At 47.9% G+C, this 19,942-nt stretch overlaps 1 protein-coding gene across 5 annotated transcripts in view; it reads left to right on the top strand.

Annotated features, from left to right (window-relative positions):
- Positions 1-19,942, top strand: part of HIP1 (huntingtin interacting protein 1) — a 146,330-nt gene that overhangs the window by 93,092 nt on the left and 33,296 nt on the right. For all 5 annotated transcript variants that reach the window (XR_006783481.1, XM_045819422.1, XM_045819423.1 and 2 more), the window contains exons 2-7: positions 4,247-4,310; positions 7,690-7,832; positions 8,083-8,139; positions 14,895-14,975; positions 18,805-18,881; positions 19,360-19,421. Coding sequence is in view for 4 of the 5 variants with exons in the window: in XM_045819422.1 (XP_045675378.1) it covers positions 4,247-4,310; positions 7,690-7,832; positions 8,083-8,139; positions 14,895-14,975; positions 18,805-18,881; positions 19,360-19,421 (484 nt within the window). In the remaining variant the exon portion in view is untranslated. The remainder of the gene's footprint in view (positions 1-4,246; positions 4,311-7,689; positions 7,833-8,082; positions 8,140-14,894; positions 14,976-18,804; positions 18,882-19,359; positions 19,422-19,942) is intronic.

Genomic DNA, 19,942 nt, shown 5'->3' with positions numbered 1-19,942 from the left:
TCTGAATTATAGGGGTACCAGAAGGGGAAGAGGAAGAGCAACAAGTGGAAACATTATTTGAACAAATAATAAAGGAGAACTTCCCCATACTGGCAAAGGAAATAGACTTCCAGGAAGTCCAGGAAGCTCAGAGTCCCAAAGAAGTTGGACCCAAGGAGGAACACACTAAGGCACACCATAATTACATTAGCCAAGATTAAAGATGAGGAGAGAATCTTAAAAGCAGCAAGACAAAAGGAGAGAGTTACCTACAAAGGAGTTCCCATCAGACTGTCAGCTGATTTCTCAAAAGAGACCTTACAGGCAAGAACGGGCTGGAAAGAAGTATTCCAAGTCATGAAGGGCAGGGACCTGCATCCAGGGTTGTTTATCCAGCAAAGCTTCATTTAGAATGGAAGGACAGATAAAGTGCTTCTCAGATAAGGTCAAGTTAAAGGAGTTCATCATCACCAAGCCCTTATTATATGAAATGTTGAAGGGACTTATCTAAGAAAAAGAAGATAAGAAATACGAATAGTAAAATGACAACAAACTCACAATAATTAACAACCACACCTAAAACAAAGACAAAAACAAACTAAGCAAACAACTATAACAGGAACAGAACCACAGAAATGGAGATCACATGGAGGGTTAGCAACAGGGGAGTGGGAGGAAGAGAGAGGGGGAAAAGGTGTGGAGAATAAGTAGCATAGATGGTAGGTAGAAAATAGGGGGAGGGCAAGAATAGTATGGGAAATGTAGAGGCCAAAGAACTTATGACACATGGGCATGAACTAAAGGGGGGGAATGTGGGTGAGAGGGGGTGTGCAGGGTGGAGGGGAGTGAAGGGGAGGAAATGGGACAACTGTAATAGCATAATCAATAACATATATTTTTAAAAAGTTAAAAAAACAAAAATTTGTTCTCACAGTTAGGAGGCTAGAAGTCCAAATTCAGTGAAAACAAGGCCACGCCCCCTCCAAAAGCTCCGGAAAGCATCCTTCTGTGCCTCTCCTAGCTCCTGGTGGTTGCGGTCCTCCTTGGTGTTCCTCTGCTTGTAAACATATCACTCAAGCCTCTGCCTCCATCTTCTCGTGGCTTTTTTCAAAATTATTATTTCACTTTACAATAAAAGTTTGCATTCAACATTATTTTGTATTCACATATTCTTCTTATGATAAATCAATCATATTGGATTTAGGGCCCACCCTGACCCAGTATGACCTCATCTTAACCAGTTACACCTGCAGAAGCCCTGTTTCCAAATGAGGTCACATTCATAGACACTGGGAGATTTGGACTCGAACATATCTTTTTGGGGGCGGAGACACAATTCAACCCACAACAGAGCTTGTGCTGTTAAATAGTTGAATATGGTAGGGAGAAAAAAACGTGGAAAAGTGGGCTTAACACATCCAAACATTGTATAAACCAGATATAAAAACATATCTCAGTAAAGCCTAGAAATAACTTATTTTATACTATATATACACACACACATATGAGGTCTGTCCAGAAGGTATCCAGTCATGTAATATGAAAGATAGAGACATTTACTGAAGAAGATACCAGATACAAAAAACACTGTACATAGGACAATGACACCTCAGTCCCCTTTGAAGTAGGCATCTTGGGACCTCACACAGTTCTTGCAATCACCATCAGGTGCCCTATCATATTTTCCTGAATCTCATCGACAATCTGAAATCTCTTCCCTTTCAAAGGTGATTTTAGTTTTGGGAAAAGCCAGAAGTCAGAGGATGCTAATTCTGGGCTGTTGGGGGGCTGAGTCACCTGAGTAATTTGATGTTTCACCAAAACCTCTGCTTGAGATGTGATGCATAAGCAGGCACATTGTCATGATGAAGCTGCCAATCATCAGTTGCACGTAGCTGCAGCCTTCTGAATCATCTGAATAGTTTCTGTGGAGGAATGTTCAAGCTTAACACAAAATATGATGCAGATTCATTGCTCTACTCACTCACTCAGTCATTTTGAATATACTGGCCACAGAGTAGCTATGCTCACTCAGCAGCATCTACTGCCCCCACTGGCTAGTACAGTGAGGTCTTCACTGCTCACGCATGCACACTCCAGTCCACTCTCCTTGGCTGCCAGGTTACATCAATGTTGTGCAAATTGTTCTCATATTAATAATGGCTGGACTTTTTCTGGACAGACCTCATCATAAGTACATGTACATATGTATGTATGTATGTATTTTTTCCAGGTAAAGACTCAAATATGAAAAAGCAAACAATAAAACACTTAGAAGAAAATATAAGGGGTAGAAGAAACCTTAAATAAACAGAGAAGGTATAAAAGATAAGATGGACATACTTAACTATGTAAGGCAGTCAACAATCATAACATATAAGAGCAGGAAATACAAATGAAAGTAGTGATCACTGTCATACGCCCATGAGAGCAACGAAACGGTAAGAGACGATAACCGCTGTTGTTGGTGGGGGTGCTTTCGTACATTGTCAGTGGAAAGATGAACTGTTAGAGCCTTTTTAGAAAGCAAGATGGCACCCTTGTTTGCATCCTAATTAGAGTGACTGCAAGAAAGCTTTGTTGTTTTGATACAATAGGGAAATGTGAGCAACAAGCATTTGGTGTCATTAAGGAATTGTCCTTACAATTTTCAGTGTGATTTGTAATATTTTTAAAGAGTCCTTTTTCCTTAGAGAGTCATACTGAATATATACTGTGAAAATGGCATAACACCTGGGAATTTACTTAAGATAATCTAGGGGGGTCAAGGGTGTCCATGGCTGATGGTTTAAAGCAAGGGTCAGCACACTACAGGCACAGCCAAATCCGGACCACCACCTGGGTTTTAGATGAAGTTTTATTGGAACACAGCCGCACTCATTCAGTTACATTTTCTTTAGTATCACTGAGGCTGCTTTTGCGCTACAGCAGCAGAGTTGAACCTGCAGCCCCTAAAATATTGACACAAAATCTTCACAGCCCCTCATCCATAAAGAAGCATGTTTGGCTAAAGGTTTGTGATGGTTGGTTCTGGGGCCTTATGATATGAGGGCCTATTATGCTAGTCTTCATACTTATCTGTGTTTGGACTTTTCCATAATGAAAAGTTTTAAAAAAAAATTGACCTAGTAATCTCACTCCTAGAACTCTATCCCTTGGAAATAAAAACATCAATTAATAAGTATATATATACAAGGATGTTTACTAAAATAGTTTACAGTGATTAAAAAAACTGAAAATAAATTGCTGTCCAACATGGGAAAGCTTGTATAAACCACATCCACCCACACCATGGAATATGATGTTGTCTTTTTAAAGAATGAACTAGAGTTTTGCCATTCCACTTGGTGAATTTTTCATGAGATCTTTTCAAGCGAGAAAAACACAGTGAAAAAAGTCTGTATGTGGCAGTTTGGTTTTTGTAGAACCATTTGTAGGGGGCAAAATTAACCCCTTCAGTGTGTGGGGGTGAGTGTGTTGGGGGTGCACAACAGGTTATTGACGTGGGTTGGGGTACAGGGATGTCTGTGGAAGGGAAGCAGAGGAGAACACAAACAGGAGAAAGCTATACTTATAAAAACAGCCTGTGTGATATGATCCTGTGTGTGCTTCTGTAGTTCTATTCATATGTATATGTGCTTTGCTAAATTAAAAAGAGCTGCTTTTTAAAATAACAGGAAAGGAGTACATATTTTTAATGTCCTTCGATGTAAGTAAGGGAATAAAAGGGGATTTGGTTAGGTGCTGCAAAGTGCCGGAGAGTGGGGAAACAAGACCAGAGTGGCCCAGGCCAGCGAGGGAAGGAGACTCGGGGGAAGGCTCTGGTGGTGAGGGGTGGCTGGATGGTCTTTGGGCCACAGTCACTCCCTGATCTCAGCGCTGCTTCCTCCTCCTCCCAGAGAAATAATGTTTCCCTGGGGGATGAAAAAGCATCCCTTTGTGCGGGCTTTAATTGCCATGTTGTTGTGCCAAGTGAAGAGTGGCAGGCGGGCGCAGCAGCTGGGCACAGCCAATGCCAGGCAGCACAGCCCACTGCCTTAGGACAGTCTGGGCCAGCTGGCCTGGGAGCACTGCCCACCTCTGCCCCCCCCTGCCCCCACCGCTGGGGGCCAAGCCCTGGGACAGTGGGGCAGAAGGGTCTGCGGAGAGGGGGAGAGGAGTTACTGGAGGGGGAGAAAGGGGTGGGGCCTCTGGGAGGGTCTCTGCCACTCTCTGAAGCTTATTCATCTCATCCTCCCTTTCCCTTCCCCTCCCTCTTGTTTTTCAGACTGTCAGCATCAATAAGGCCATTAATACGCAGGAAGTGGCTGTAAAGGAAAAACACGCCAGAAATATCCTTTTGGATGTTGCTTGAAGACCAACCCTGAGGGGGGTCAAATTGTGGGGACTGAGGTCAGGGTGAAGTGTCCTTGCTCAGCTGCAGGAAGGGGAACCCCCACGCAGGCCAGGCCCCCGCAGGGTTGAGCAGTGTCCGTTGGCAGCAGCTGGCCCCAGAGACCAAGGCCCATCAGGGCGGAAGGCGCCAGTGTGGCCGTCTAGCCCAGTCCTTCGAGCTTACAGAGATCCCACTCCCCTCCTAGGACTTCAGCTCTCCGGGCTGCCAAGTCCTTTCTTTGGGGATGCTTCCTCAGGACGTCAGAGGGATTTTCTTCTTTCTTTTCTTTTTAAAAAAATCCTCACTGGAGGATATGTTTATTGATTTTAGGAAGAGAGAAGGAGAGAAACATTAATCGGTTGCCTCCTGTACACTCCCCAACTGGGAATCGAACCTGCAGTCTCTTTTTGGTGTACAGGCTGATGCTGCAACCCATGGAGCCACCCAGCTGGGGCTGCCAGAGAGGTTTCCACCTGTGCCGTAAAGTCACTCCAAGTCCCACACGTTGCCTGTAGGGCCACCCTGGCCACCCCTTTGGGGACATGATAATCTTTTCTGAGCACAGAAGCAAAACAAACGTCTCAGCTTCCGTGGTTGGCCTTACGCCAACACAGAGTTCACCCTAACCCAGAAGGGGAGAAGACAGGGGCCTCAAGGAGGTTTAGGGAACCAGTCACTCGGAGGTTTTCAGCGCTGAGTTGGCAGTGCCCCAGATGAGCACTGTCATGGGTCTGTGGCTTTGGAGAGAAGTGCAGGCAGCACTGTGGCTGGGGGATCCCTGGGGATCTGCCCCTGAGGTACAGAGTCCAGGAGCTGGAGGGCGGAATCCCCCAAAGTCAAAGGAGAGGCTGCCAGTGGGGTTGAGCCTTGATCTGTGTGTGTGCCCGGGGTGGGGCAGGACACCCGTCAGGGCGAGTAGAGGCTGGGCTTCCGCCTGGGATGGGCAGCTCCTTCTTGCCTGGGCTCGTCCTGGCAGCCGCACCACAGCCAGTCGGTCCTGAACAGTGTGTGTTGACGCCAACCCACCTCAGCCCCTGGAGGAAACCCCCTAGGTTACATGTCCAGAACGGGCAGGCCCGCAGGAAGGGTTGCTCACAGCATGCACTGCGCTTCAGAGGAGGGAAAACAGCTTGTCTTCAGTGGGAAGATGCTTCGTGTGGAATCAGAGCTTTGCCGCGGGATGGGGGCTGCAGAGTCGCTCCCTGGTACCCCAGAAGCCTGCCCGACGGTGGGCCAGCTCGACCTGGCCCCTTTATTCCCAGGGAGACATAGTCCCTTTGCTTTACTGCATCAAGAAAGCCAAACCAAGGAAAACCCACTTGATTTTTCTCAGAATTACCTAGTCCTAATCCTTGCCATTACCTGCTAAGGATTTGTGATCAGTCTGACACAAGATATGAAGTAAGAGAGAGACAGTTGTCATAGGCCAGTGTGCTCCTCCAGATGGGGCACTGGCACAGAGAGGACCAGGGGGCCACCTGGGGCGAAGAAGGGGTACTGGAGGAAGGGTCCAGGATCCCGCCTCTGGAGCTCTCTGGCTCCCTCTGGACTTAGTTCCCTTGTCTGTCAGATGAGAGGGTTGGTTGAAGAAGATTTCAAAGGTCTTATGTTCCAGCTCTTAACATTCTGTGCCTCTCTCTTTTCTTTTATGATTTTATTTATTTATCTTTTAGAGAGAGGGTGAGGGAGAAAGAGAGGGAGAGAAACATCAATGTGTGGTTGCCTCTCACATGCCCCCTACTAGGGACCTGGCCCGCAACCCAGGCATGTGCCCTGACTGGAATTGAACCTGTGACCCTTTGGTTCTCAATCCACTGAGCTACATCAGCCAGGGCTGATTCTCAATTTTTAAGTGGTAGATAAATGCTGAAAAGATCAACTCCTTACGGTAGAGTTGTAAAGACCAGTTAATGATTATCACAATTCATTCTTTCTCTATTCTTTTAAAGAGCGTCAGTCACCCTAATGCCTTTGACTTTAGAAATACTGTCAGACATTCGTTTATCCCAGGCACCTAACTGGTGAACAGGTTGTCCCCCTAGCCCCCACCACTTCTAGAGGCTGGGGACTGAGTCTTATTTTTCTTTATACCCCTGAGTGCCTTTTACAGTGCCTGGCACATAATAGGGACATTAAAAGGCTTATACAGTCAAAGAAGGACGGAAAAGTCTTCTTGCCTCTCTCGAAGTCAGAACTAGCGGCACACCTGCTCCGGCCTCTGTTCCGGCACACTGCCCTCGGGGAGAGGAACTCCAGTCAGCGTGAGAGAGGTCATCGCAAGAGAGGGGAGGGTGCCACCATCTCTCCTCTTGGCTCTTTTCTAGTCCAAGGGGCTGTGTTTTAGGTGAAAACATAAGCTATTTCAGAAACGCAAGACCAAAAGCTGATTTCAGCTCCCAGATCCAAAAGTCTATGTTCAAGCCCACCGCTCTCAAAATGCAGATTTCAGGCTAGGGAAGCAACTTTATGGTATCTTCTAGCTCAGAAGAAAAACAACGTGTGTCTGGGTGAGTCACACAGTTTGTGGCCTGAGGCACGTCTTTCTGCCCTAAATGGCACGTGAGCCTCGATAAAGAATCTAACCTTGGAAGCAAAGAGCTGCTTTGGATGATGCCCGGTTCCTGGGTGTGTGAGGCTGTTTAAACAGACAGTGACAACAAAAATGTGGGCGCCCTCTGCTCACCCCAAAGAGGTTCACTGTTCGCAGAGGTCTGGAGCGCTGACTCAGAGGCACGTGGGGCCAGGTGGGCAGTTATGACACACACACTGTGGCGGGCGGTCCCTGGGCAGTGGGTGCCATTCGGAGTCGAATTTGGGGAGGAAGTGGCCCCAGGATTCCACATACAGGGATTTCAGATTGTTAGGAGACGAAAGCACCCTTGGATGAGGCCAGGAAGGTTTACCGAAGAGTCGGGGTATCAGAGTCATTTTGAGTTTAGGGAAAAGGCATTGTACACAAAGCCTGCTGCATTCAGCGAAAGAGCAGAGTGCCCCGTGGACAGGAGTCGGGTGCTACTGACCACATTCTCTGCCCTCGAAAGGTGCACCGGCACCCCTTCCCAAGAGACATCCCTCCCAAGAGATATTTCCATCTCTGGGGAAATGATCTAACAAAATGTACTTGATTGGGATGAGTCAGTTCATTGCCATCTGTCAAAAAAATTGCCCGATAAATGTACAGATCTGTGGCGTCTTAGTTATAAGCAGTGTCCCCTCCTAGGTAGGGCCACTGCCCCAAACAATTACACAACCCTTCGCAGAAGCCTGTTGCAGGCTTGACTGGCTGGTTGCCCGAGGCAGGGCCGGTGCCTTTGTTTTCCCTGACCCTCCCTCACCATGCATACTGGGCACCCACCATGAGAAGGGGGCGCAGACCTTTTGGTCTGTTGTCAACCGGCTGCCCCTGTCCAGCAATGCCGTGCTCTGCTGGAAGTTCTGCCACGTGTTCCACAAACTCCTGCGAGATGGACATGCGAACGTGAGTTCCTGGGGCTACAGGGGGTGGCCAGAGGGCCAGGGGCCCACATGGGGAGCATGTGATGGCCTGGGCCACAGAGGCCGCTGTCCACTCCCGCACTGAGCGGGCAGCTGCCCCTTTCCCCTGGCCTTTTGGTTGCTGGTTAAAGGTGGGGTCATCTCTCTGAGCAGCCTCTCCAGCCCACCTGAGACCCATCCTGTGCCGTCACCTGTGTCCTCTCTTCTCATAGGCTCCTCTCTTTCCTCCCCAGGTCCTAAAGGACTCTCTGAGATACAAAAACGAACTGAGTGACATGAGCAGGATGTGGGTGAGTTTGGAGATTTGTGCAGGGGCTGCTCGGGCTGCCTTTGTCTTCCCCGGAGGCCACAGAACACCGACTAGGGAAGGGAACAGATTCATCTCTTCCAACTTGTTTAGGATTTCTCTCAGCATTAGGGAGGGTTCAAGGGTGCCCCCAAATAGTACCATGATACCTGCGGTCTTACCGGGGGTCCCTGGAAGCTGTAGAGAAGTTCTAGGGCCTGGGAGCTGCTTCTGCCAATGGAACCCTGTGTCACAACGTCCTCCAGGCACTGGGATTCCCTCGGCAGTGACACTGCCGCAGTTCCCACCTCCTTTTTAAACTGGTCCTGTTGGGGTCACCGCACACTGAGAACTAGCATTCCCACTTCTCAGTGCTGGGGCTTTTTCTTTTCAGTGTCGGGATTCTCAGTGCCCTGGGCCGAGGGAGGAGGAAGGTGACAACATCAGAATCGATTGGAAAGAGTGTTCTTATGCACGCATCAGGATGCCTCTAGATTCTGATACCCAATGAGTATGTGTACGGGTGGGAGGTGATGTGCATTTTGAAGGAATCTGCAAGTTGATTTCAGTGTGTCCCTTGGCCCTCACCTCCTCTTGCAGTGGGGGACTGCAACTTGAGCCCTTTCCTTCAAGCTCTCACCCGCATCTGTGCACTCACAACATGTTAGCAGCTGTGTGGTCCTGTCTGCCCATTACAGACGAGGGGCTACAGGCCCGGAGAGGGAAGCGGCTTTGCCTAGTCACAAGGTCGGTTCATCGGAACAAGGCTGTGAGTTGTCCCCAGACCTCCCCACTGGGTACTGGAGAGCTCTCTGTTGTATCCCTGAACACTACGTAGAGCTTAGGTCTCTCTCCTTTTTGTTAGCATTTGCCTGGTGTGTCTTTTTCCATCCTTTTATTTTTGACTTTTCTACATTCATATGTCCCAAAAATATCACTTGTAAATAGCAATTAGTTGGATTTTGTCGTTGATTTGGTAAAGACGGCGGTCTTTGTCTTTCTGCTGTGCATGTGCTCCACCTACATTTACTCGAATGCATGATGTGTTCAGATTTACGTCTCCATCTTACTTGTGCCCTTTTCCCACCCGTTTCTGTTTCTCTCACCGTGTCTTCTGTTGGATTATTTTTTCTCATTCAATTTTTCTCTAGTTGCCAGTGGGAGAGTAAAACAATCTCTGCTCTTGTATTTTATTTTTTGGTATGCTATCTAATAATGACAAAATGCATGTTTAGCTTATCAAGATCTAAAGTTTGTGTCTTTGTCAGTCTCCTGTATGGCATGGTGACCGAAGAACATTCTAACTCCGCTCCTTCTCAGCTTACGTGTCACTACCGTGTAGTGTACTCTTGGTTCTTTTTTCTTTTTAAATCCTATAAGATATTAGGTTGGCCAAAAAGTCTATATGGTTTTCCGTAAAATAAAAAACACAGTTTTTATTTTCACCAATAATTTGGTTGATTTGGATATTTTGAGCATGTCGGCCATCTCCCACTATCGGCTTCTAGTGGGTAGAGGCCAGGGGTGCGACTGAACACCTTCCAAAGCATCAGACAGCCCCACAGCAAAGAGTTATTTGGCCAAAATAATAGTACCAAGAAACTTTGGAAACTACTTTTGACACGTTCAATCAATCACAGCACCATCTCTGTACACAGCTTACATCTTTTCTTACGTTTCAGTTGTATTTTTATTTTTCTTGGAATTATATGCCCAAAATGTTGCATATTTAATATTAAAGTGGCTGCACAAAAATTCACCATTTTTGATAAGTTTCTTTTTTTAGTGCACGCTGATACGACAGCTGTCACAATACAACCTATCAAAATTGTTTTGAATGAAATTCAAGACAATGATAGCACTACTAGAGCCATTGTACAGAAAAAACTAAATGAACTTTTTGGCCAACCCAATATTTTATCTTAATTGTTTTATTCTGTATTTTTCATTTCTTCTTACATCTCATATCTTCCATCTGAGATAACTTTCTCTCTGCCTGAACAATTTCCTTTAGAACTTCCTTTAGTGAAGAAGTTTATTGGTGGCCACCGGCTATTTTTAGTTGTTTGAGAATGTCTTTATTTCACCCTCATTCATGGAACATATTTTCTCTGCATTTAGAATCTTGGTTATGACAGTTATTTTCTGTCATCACGTGGAAGATACTATTCATGCTATGCTTCCACTGACTTTCAGCTTTCATTTCAATGTAGTCTGTAGTCAGACTCACCAGTACCCCTTTGAAGCTGATCTGTGTTTTTGTATCTGGACACTTTAAAGGTCTCAGTGCGTGTCTAGGTGGAATTCTTTGGACTCTTTAGACCTGTGGGTTAATATCCTTCATTAGCTATGAAAAGTTCTCACTGTTTTTTCAAATACGGTCTCCGCGCCTCCAGTCTGTCTTTCCCTCTGACGCTTTGGTTAGAAGTGTGTTAGACTTTCTCACATTATCCCCCCTCTCACTTTAAAGTGCTGTTTCATTTTTTTTCTACCTCTTTGTCTCTGCTTCATTCTGTGTTAATGTTATTAGATCTGGCTTTACTTGTTACCTCCTCAGCTGGCTCTAATCTGAGTGGCATTCCTTTTTCTCTCTTTTAAAGATTTTATTTATTTATTTTTAGAGAGAGGGGAAGGGAGGGAGAGAGAGAGGGAAAGAAACGTGGATGTGCAAGAGATATATCAATCAGTTGCTTTTCACACATCCCAACTGGGGACCCCACCCCAAACCCAGGCATGTGCCCTGACTGGGAATCGAACCTGTGACCTTTTTAGTTTGCAGTCCAGTGCTCAATCCACTGAGCCATACCAACCAGGGCTGCATTCCTTATAATGTCTTGTGCCCTGCATGTATTTTTGAATGGTCTCTTATTTATTTAGACATACTACACATAGTGGCTTCATATATTATTTTTTACATTTCTGTTATCTAAAGCCCTTAAGTGATCTGTTTCTGGCATCTGTTGTTTTTGTTAAATTTTGTTCATGCTATGTAGTTTTTTTCTGTGTTTAGTTATTTCTCACTGCGAGCTGCTCATTTTCCTTGGCATTTTATTTGTGGGAATTGTTGGAAGTCTAATGAAGGCAGGTTCCTCCAGAGAGAACTGGCATTTGCTTCTATAGGGATCACTTTAAAATCTCAGCTCAAGGTTTTTCAAATTCCAGGCAGAGCCCCTTGAGAACTAGCTCATGGGTCCAATTTTTTCCTCCCTCTGATCATGACAGTGGTCTGAGGCAGCAGATTTTCTGTGTAGTCCTCGGGGAGGACTCCTTCAGTGCAGGGGTACAGATGTGCTGTTCCCAGTTTACCGTTAGTTCCCCCAAACTAACGAGGGAGGAGCCAGCCTTTTGGCTTCTCCGCTAGACTCTCCCACTTGGGCAGACCGGAGCCTTGCCTCTGTCCTGCCTCCGTGCGCCACCTGGCCCTGGAGGCCCAGAAGATCAAAGCTCGGGTCCGGCAAAGCCCCTTTCCCCAAGCTCCATCATCCCAGTATTCCCTTTACTCTCCAAGAATCTGTGTTTGCTCAGTCTCTGGCCTGAGGATTCCTTGTTCTCTTGTTAGTTCATGAATGCCTTCAAAGTTTTAAAGAATATTTCCCCAATATCGTCAGTCTTCAGTGGGAAGGTCAGCCCAGGCAGCGAGCCTGCCTTGTCGTCCAAAATAGAATTCCTTTAGGTCTTTTTTCCTATGTAATCTCTCTCTCCCATTTGCCTAAGAGTTTCTGAAATTAGAAACTTCTTTTACTTTATTATTTTTTTAATTAAGACCTTATTCTTTTTACAGCAGTTTTAGGTTCACAGCAAAATTGACTGGAAAATACAGAGACTTCCCTTACACCCCTTACCACTCTCCAACACACACACACAGCCTCCCCTGTATCAAAATCCCCCACCAGAGGGATATATTTGTTACACTCGATGAACCTACATTAATGCATCATAATCACCCAAAGTTTATAGTTTATATTACGGTTCACTTGTGCTGTGTATAGTCTGTGGGCTTGGGCAAATGTATAATGTTATGTGTCCACCGTTGCAGTGTCATCCAGAACACTCTCACTGACCTAAAAATCTTCTGTCTACCACCTGTCCCTCCCACCCCATCCTCCTGCCCGCGCCCCCGGCACCCTCTCGTCTTCTTACTCTCCCGCAGCTCTGCCTTCCCGAGAATGTCATTCAGTGGGAATCAGAGAGTATGTAACCTTCAGATTGGCTGTTTCCACTTGATAATATGTATTTAAGGTTCCTCCATGTCTTTTCATGTCTTGATAGCTCATTTCTTTTTAACGCTCAGTAATATTCCATTGTCAGGATGTACCACAACTGATTTATCTGTTCATCTCCTGAAGGATATCTTGGTTGCTTCCAGTTTGGGGCATTTATGAATAAAGTTGCTATAACCAACCATGTGTAGGTTTTTGAGTAGAAATAAGTTTTCAGCTTCTTTGGGTAAAAACCAAGGAGCACCACTGCTGAATCATATGGTAAGAGTATGCTCAACTCTGTTAGAAACTGCCGAACTGTGTTCCAAAGTGGCTGCACCACTTAGCGTTCCCGCCAGCAATGAATGAGAGTCCCTATTGCTCCACATCCTCACCAGCGTTTGGTGTTGCCACTCTGCTGGCTTTGGGCCATTCCAGTAGGTATGTAGTAGTGTCTAATTTTTTTGATTTGCATTTCCCTGACAACATACAAAGTGGAGCATCTTTTTATATGCTTATTTGCCATCTTATTTTGGGGGGTGCCCCATTTTTCAATTGGGTTGTTTGTTTTCTTATTATTGAGGTGTTTATATACTTTGGATGGTGGTCCTTTGTCAGGTGTGCCTTTTGCAAACATTTCACCCCAGTTTATGGCTTATCTACTCATTCTCTTGATACTGTTCTTTGCAGAGCAAAAGTTTTTAATTTTATTGAACTCCAGCTTGTCAGTTTTTTTTTAAATAGCTATGTGTTTGGTGTTGCGTCTAAGAAGTCATCACCATACTCAGAGGTCACCTAGGTTTTCTCCTGTGTTATTTTCTGGAGTTTTATAGTTTTGTGTTTTACACTGAAGTCTGTGATCCATTCATCTTTCACTTTTTGATCCTGTGTATTTTCTTTTTTAATTTATTTATTTTTAGAGAGAGGGGAAGGGAAGGAGAGAGGGTGAGAAATATCAATATGTGGTTGCCTCTTGTGCATCCCCTACTGGGGACCTGGCCTGCAACCCAGGCATGTACCCTGACTGGGAATTGAACCCGCGTCCCCCTGGTTCGCAGTCCGCACTCAATCCACTGAGCTACACCAGCTAGGGCCTGATCCTGTACATTTTCATGTGAAGGATAGTAAAATAGTTTTGGTAACAATAGTCTTACCACAGTCTTGATGGTAAGAATAGTTTTGCTTCTTTTTTTGCTTTTCAGTACTTTCCGATTTTTCTATAATAAACAAGTGTCATATAAAAATTAATGTGATTATGAATTTTCATAGCAAATTAATACATTATGAAACACTCATCTCTGGCATTTGGTATTTTTAACCTCTGATTGCTCAACTCCCTTTGGTGCCAACTGTGGCATGTTTCAACAGGGTTTCTTTAGGCTACAGACACAACTGAAAAAAGACAAAAGTCAAATCTCCTGTGGGAGCTGTGGCTGTTCAGTTGAAGGCTTGTGTCCCCATGTCCCTTCTCTTCTGTGTATAACTAGGAGTTCCTGTCATCAGTCTGCTAACCCTACCTTCCTCCCCAGCACCCAGGCCATGACCGCACGGGCAGACTCCAAGGGCATACTTACTCTTTACCTGCTAGGTTGGTCCCATTTCAAATCCCAGCCCTGCCCCCGCCCCCATGTATAATGTTACAGATGCTCTTAGTCCGCTGGAGCCCATCTGGAGGAGACGTTTCTTCCCCTGTGCTTAGAGAGACAGAATAAAGGAAATAGCACATAGCCAGACTGTGATTACTAAGAGTAGGAGACTTCAAATTCTTAAGTAAGAAGCCCTTGTTCTGAATTTATCCAAAGAAAGTCGTCATGTTTGTGCACGAGATTAAACTGTAAGAACGAACAGCAGGGAGTTGGTTTGATAAATTATGGTACATGCTTATGATGTACTGGGTAGTCACTAAAAATAATGATAAAAAAGAAAATGTAAGCAAATAGAAAATATTGCATTATATTAAGAAAAGAAGGCAAGTTGATTCCATTTTATATTTCAGCATAAAGGTAGCGCACAGAGAATTTTCAGGGCAGTAAAACCACTCTGTATGAGATTAGAATGTGAACACATATCGTTAATACATTTATCAAAGCCCATAGGGTGTACAGTCCCAAGAGGGAACTTTAATGTCGAATTTATTTTGGACAATAATGATGTGTCTTCGTGTGTTCATCAGTGGTGACAGTTGTCCCACTCGGGAGCGTGGTGTTGGTGGTTGGGGGAGGCTGTGTATGTGCAAGGGGTACAGAGGGAATCTCTGCGCTTTCTGTTTAATTTGCAACGAAGCTAAAACTGCTCTAAAAATAAAGTCTATTTAAATTGAAGAAAAGGAAATAAATAACATTTTGTCCCCCAAAGTGTTAGCCATGAGTATATCTGGTGTTTACATTAAGGGTGATTTGTTCACATATGTACTTTTCTATATTTTCTGAAAGGTCAACAATGGACGTTTATTATTTTCATAATCAGAAAAATGTATATTTTTAAGAGTGAAGTCCTGGCTCTAGGTCTTTCAACGCAGGTGTTTAGTGTTGACACCTGCTTTCTTCCCTCTTCCTGGAAGGGCCACCTGAGCGAGGGGTACGGGCAGCTGTGCAGCATCTACCTCAAACTGCTGAGAACGAAGATGGAGTACCACACCAAAGTGAGTCTCTGCTGGCGGTTCCGCGCTCTCCCACCCCCACCCCGTCTCCTCAGTGCCTCGATGGCCTTAGTCATCAGGCCTTTCTGGCGGTAAGGCAGCCTGACTGGTGTCTACACCACTCCTAGCTGTGTGAGAGCACACGGTTTGTAGGGCAGCCACGGTCAGGCGGGCCCTGGGACGTGGCCCATGTCTTCCGTACCCTCTGTCCCCCGTTTTGCAAATTGAAGGAGGAACCCTGTCCAGTAGCCCTATGAAAATGTTTTAGAAGCACTGACTTCACTGTTAATAAAAGTACTTCCTTCCATTTATATAGTGAGTTTCCATGCAGAACCTCCTTTTCATCAATACGTGACTTTAGTCAGTATTTCTGAGGCACCTACTGTATGTAAACCTGTGTGTGTGGTACCACATAGCATATAATAGTAGGCACACGGTCTGCTCTCTGGGCGTACAGATGCATTGGGGAGAGGAGGCCCACAGGCTTGAAGCAGCCACGTGTGATGCACGGCAGTCACGTGCGCCTCCACCCGTGCCTGTGGAGAAATGCCGGAGACACTCTGAAGTCACGGAGGGTCACGGTGTTTGAAGGGGCAAGATGGAGGACATGAGGCTGCAGGTGGGCCTTGGAGGATGGGTGTGGTGCTCATAGGTGGTGGGGAAGGGTGGCATGTCAGGGGTGGGGACGGAGAAAACCACCTGAATTAGGGAGCTGGCAGGAGAAAATGGAGAAGGAAGGAGATTTAAGGGAAAGTAATATCATTTAGTGTTTTTTTTTAGATTTTTTTAGAGTTTTTATTTATTTATTTAGAGAGAAAGAGGGAAGAGAAGGGGAGAGAGAGAGAGAGAAACTTTGATCGGTTGTGTCTCACATGTGCCTGGACTGGGGACCAGGCCTGCAACCCAGCCCTGTGCAGACCAGCAGACGAACAGGCCACCTTTTGCTCTGCGGGACGAAGCTCAGCCAGCTGAGCCTCGCTGGCTCGCCAGGGGAATTTAGTGTCTTTTGTCTCCATCATCATTCATGAACTTAAGGGGCAGCTTGAACTCAGGCTCGTATAATACTGTACTAGCCCACACTGCTCAGTGGCTACCCTTACTTCCCCTCGTGCCACATTGATTGCCTGCTAAGGGCCAGAACCAGTAGGCTTTGAAGAGAGAAAGATGAATAGACCTTGCCCCGCCTCTGGGAGTCCTTGTTTGGTTGGGAGAGAAGTGGTAAAGGGAGCGGTGACAGACTGCAGTGAGAACTGAGAGTGCCAGGGGTGGTGCAGAAGCACATCAGGGGTGTCTAGCGCAGAGTCACCAGGCAGGCGCCTCAGAGGCCAGGAGACAGCTGAGCCCAGCCATAGGATGCTACATTTATCTGTGCTGCACGAGACGTCACCCCAAACTCAGTTTGCAACAATAGTCTTTTAGTATCTCCACCCTTTGTGTTGGTCAGGAGTTCTGGAAGGGCTTGGCGGGACAGGTCTGGCCAAAGGTCTCACGCAGTTGCAGCCAGAACCTGGCTGGAGCTGCAGCAAGGGCAGCCGGCCTGCCATCCCTCTCTTCATGGAGGCTCCGGCCCAGGGAGGGCTTCGTCACAGTCTGATGGTTCCCCCCAGGGAGCCAGGGGGGAGTGCGTGGCATTTGTAAGGTCTGGCCTCAGAACTCACAGGCATTCCTTCCAGCGTCCTATATTGGCTGAGGCAGTCACAGAGGTCCCTAGATTCAATGAGAGGAGACAGAGATCACCGTTCAAGGAGGAGTGTCAAGGTCACATTGTAAAGAACATTTTGAATGGGATACATTATGGCAGCAATCTTTGGAAAAGAATCTGCCACAGTCCACCCTTTGGCCCCACAGTTTGCAGCCCTCCTGCCTCCTGTGGAATACAGTCGCCCCTCCCCCAGACTGTCTGCCACACAGCAGGTAGTGGGGAGGGGGCCGATGAAGAGGGGTGGAGTCTGCATTCTAGGCAGAGGAATCAGCTGGAGACACAGGGCATGAGGCCCAGCACACTTCGGTGTTTGTGTGGAACTAGCAGTGGGTCAACGTTAGTTCACGGAGCAGGCAGCATGGAGAGCAGCAGGGGCCTGAGTGGGTGCATGAGACCATCCTGGTAACAGAGTGTGGAGGGTGGAAGATGGTGAGAGCCAGTCAGGACTCTTACCTGCAGGATAGACAATGGATGGAACTTCCTGAAGACAAGCAAGAAAGAGGAGAGAGGGGGCAAAAATCTAATGATGATGATGATAGCTAGAAGCAGATAAGGGACCATGGGAAAGACTCAGGCAACAGGTAGAGGGGTGGGGGCATAGGGAGTGGAGTGGGTCTCTGGGAGCTCTGGACTGTGGGCTCCAAGAAGGCAGAGGACAGAAGACAAGACGGCAGAGGACAGGGGTGTGTGTGTTTCCTTATGTCCTCTGTCTGGAACAGGTGCAGCTAGCCTGGAACAGGTGCTCAGTCAGGATTTGTTGGAGGACTGAGAGAATGAACCGGAACCTAGAGCAGATCAAATAGACACAGGAAGGGCTGATCCTGAGTCAGGGAAGAGGCAGCCCTTCCCTGTTGAAGCTGGAGGAATGGAAGGACGGCCGAGCACAGTCGGAGCAGGAAGCTGAGGGAGTTACCGACGATGTAAGAAGGAAGACACGTGTGGGGGCCCTTGTCGGGCACCAGGTTTGAAAGCTGGACAGTTACTGATGGGAAGGGGGGCCGTCCAGGCACTAGTGGGGGCTGTTAACGGGGCCCTGAGGCTAGAGAGCATGACCCAACAGTGACCTGGCTGTGAGTCCTTCTCCAGGGATATTTGGCGGCCAGTCTTAGACATAGAATGTGACAGAAATCCAGAGTCACCAGGTGTAACAGGTGGAAGGACAGGCAGTAAGAAAGGCGAGAACCGGGGGGTAAGGGACCAGGTCACCATCATTTTCAGACTGAGTGAGAAAGTAAGTGCAGCCAGAAGGGAGCGTTGTTGAAGGAGCTCACAGTGTCAGAGACGGGGGGGGGGGGCGCTGGCGGTGGGCCTGAGGGCAGGAGAGGGCTGCGAGGGCCCAGGGCAGGGTGTTGGGCCAGAGTGAGGCGCCGGGGTGCAGGGCTCCTGTCTCCGGAGCCTAACGTGCTCACACTGGAATTCAGAACTCCGCTTGCTGGACCAGCCGGCTGTCTCCCCTGCCCACCTCCGCCCTTCCCTTGGCCATGTGCTCCAGACAAACTACACCAAGGAGGAGATAACGGTCCAGATAGCAGACAATGACTGATACAACATAATGTCCCCTGACTTTGGGGTGCATGATGTCATATTTTCCTGCCTTCCAGTTTATTTGACTAACGTTTTGCTGAAGCTACATAAGAGTGGGTTTGCCTTCCCTGAACCCACAACGGGGGCTTTGGGGAATGGTCAAAGGACAGTGGGAAGCCTGGCGTGGATTCCAGACGCACTGGGGGTAACAAATGCTGCACTGCCTGCGTCTTGTGGGTGGTCGGGGCCCACCGTTCCCAGCCGCTGGGTCTCGCTGCACCACGGGAGAGCATCCTGGACACAGATTGTTAGGGGGGACCTTCTTCTGGCTCCCAGGGGTGGGATGGGGGCTTCACCTCTGGTAATGGGTGATGGATGTTCTTTGCCACAGTCGGGGGTCTGTGTTGTGTGTGAGGTTGTATGCACTAACTCCACACCCAGGAAGCGTGTAGGCAGGAATTGTCTGCATTCGTTACACACAAGCAGAGTGAGGCCTGCTGCCGCCCAAGCTCAGTGCGGGCAGCTTGCTGGATGTTGCTGAGTTGGGCTGTCTAGAGAGTTTTGGGGGTGCCTTGTTCTGACTTCCTTTCTCCGCTTCCCTTCCAGAATCCCAGGTTTCCGGGCAACCTTCAGATGAGTGACCGGCAGCTGGACGAGGCTGGAGAGAGTGATGTTAACAACTTGTAAGTGGCTGTCCTCGTGCTCTGGACCCCGTGGGGAAGGAAGCCTTTGTAGAGTCTCTCACTTCCCATTAGACGGCCTGATGGTAGGGGCTGGGGCTGGAGTGGGGACTAAAGCCCCTGGGCGACTTGGCCTTGGGGCCACTTACTGCTGGCGCCTTCTGCAGAACCCCGCCAGGCTGTCTCACTCTCCAGGCTCTATCCACTGTCCCCTCCACCCGCCCTCCCCGGTGTGGTGGTGCCCGCCCTCTCCCTCTGCCACTGTCGCTGTTGAATTCGCCCTACTTGATCTCCAAATGGCCTTCATACCCTCTTAGTTGGGAGCTAAGAATTGTAGCTGGGGTGTGGGGGGGGGGGGTGTGTGTGCGTGCACGCGCGCAGGCACTGGGGCGGAAGCAGCAGCACAGAGTGTGGGGGAAGGGGCAGGTGAAGTGCTGGCCTTGGGCTGTGGGGTGTAAGTTCTCTCTCCTCTCCGGTTCAGTTTTCAGCTGACAGTGGAGATGTTCGACTACCTGGAGTGCGAACTTAACCTCTTCCAAACTGGTGAGTCCTCCCTCCCATCTGGCCCAGGCTGTTGTGGAAATGGCGAAATTCCCAGCCATGTTTCCTGCTGGGACCAGCCGGGCTAGTCCCCCTTTCCCTACAAGCTGCACAGCACAGGACCGGAAAAATGGAGACTGTGGGCTCTCTGCCTCTCATGCAGAGAGGGGCTGAAGCTCTTGGGCATTTTCAGAGTTGGTGATTTCATATCTGAGCAGAAAGACCACACTCCCCAGCCCACTGACTCCCCTCTGAAGGCCAAAAGCCCAAAGACAGGTCCAACCTCTGTGACAGCCCAGGAACCAAGGCCCCAGCACTGGCTGGTCCTTTGGCCCAGCCCTGTCCGCTACTCAGCCAGCCTGGCCTCTGGGCTGAATTTCTGCTCGAAGGGCTGCTATCTGGTATTTGGTCAGGAGCCAGGGAAGAAGCTGGTTGAGTTGAATTGTTACCCAAATCCACGTGAGAAGTCCTAATTCCCTAGTAGGGGAGCACTTCCGGGCCCCTCCTGCTGAGGGTTCTGGTGC

Source organism: Phyllostomus hastatus, unplaced genomic scaffold (genome assembly GCF_019186645.2).
Source record: "Phyllostomus hastatus isolate PE091 unplaced genomic scaffold, TTU_PhHast_1.1 phas_scaffold_385, whole genome shotgun sequence".
Classification (NCBI taxonomy): domain Eukaryota; kingdom Metazoa; phylum Chordata; class Mammalia; order Chiroptera; family Phyllostomidae; genus Phyllostomus; species Phyllostomus hastatus.
Note: the sequence above shows the minus strand (reverse complement) of the source record. Positions and strands in the feature narration are given on the sequence as shown.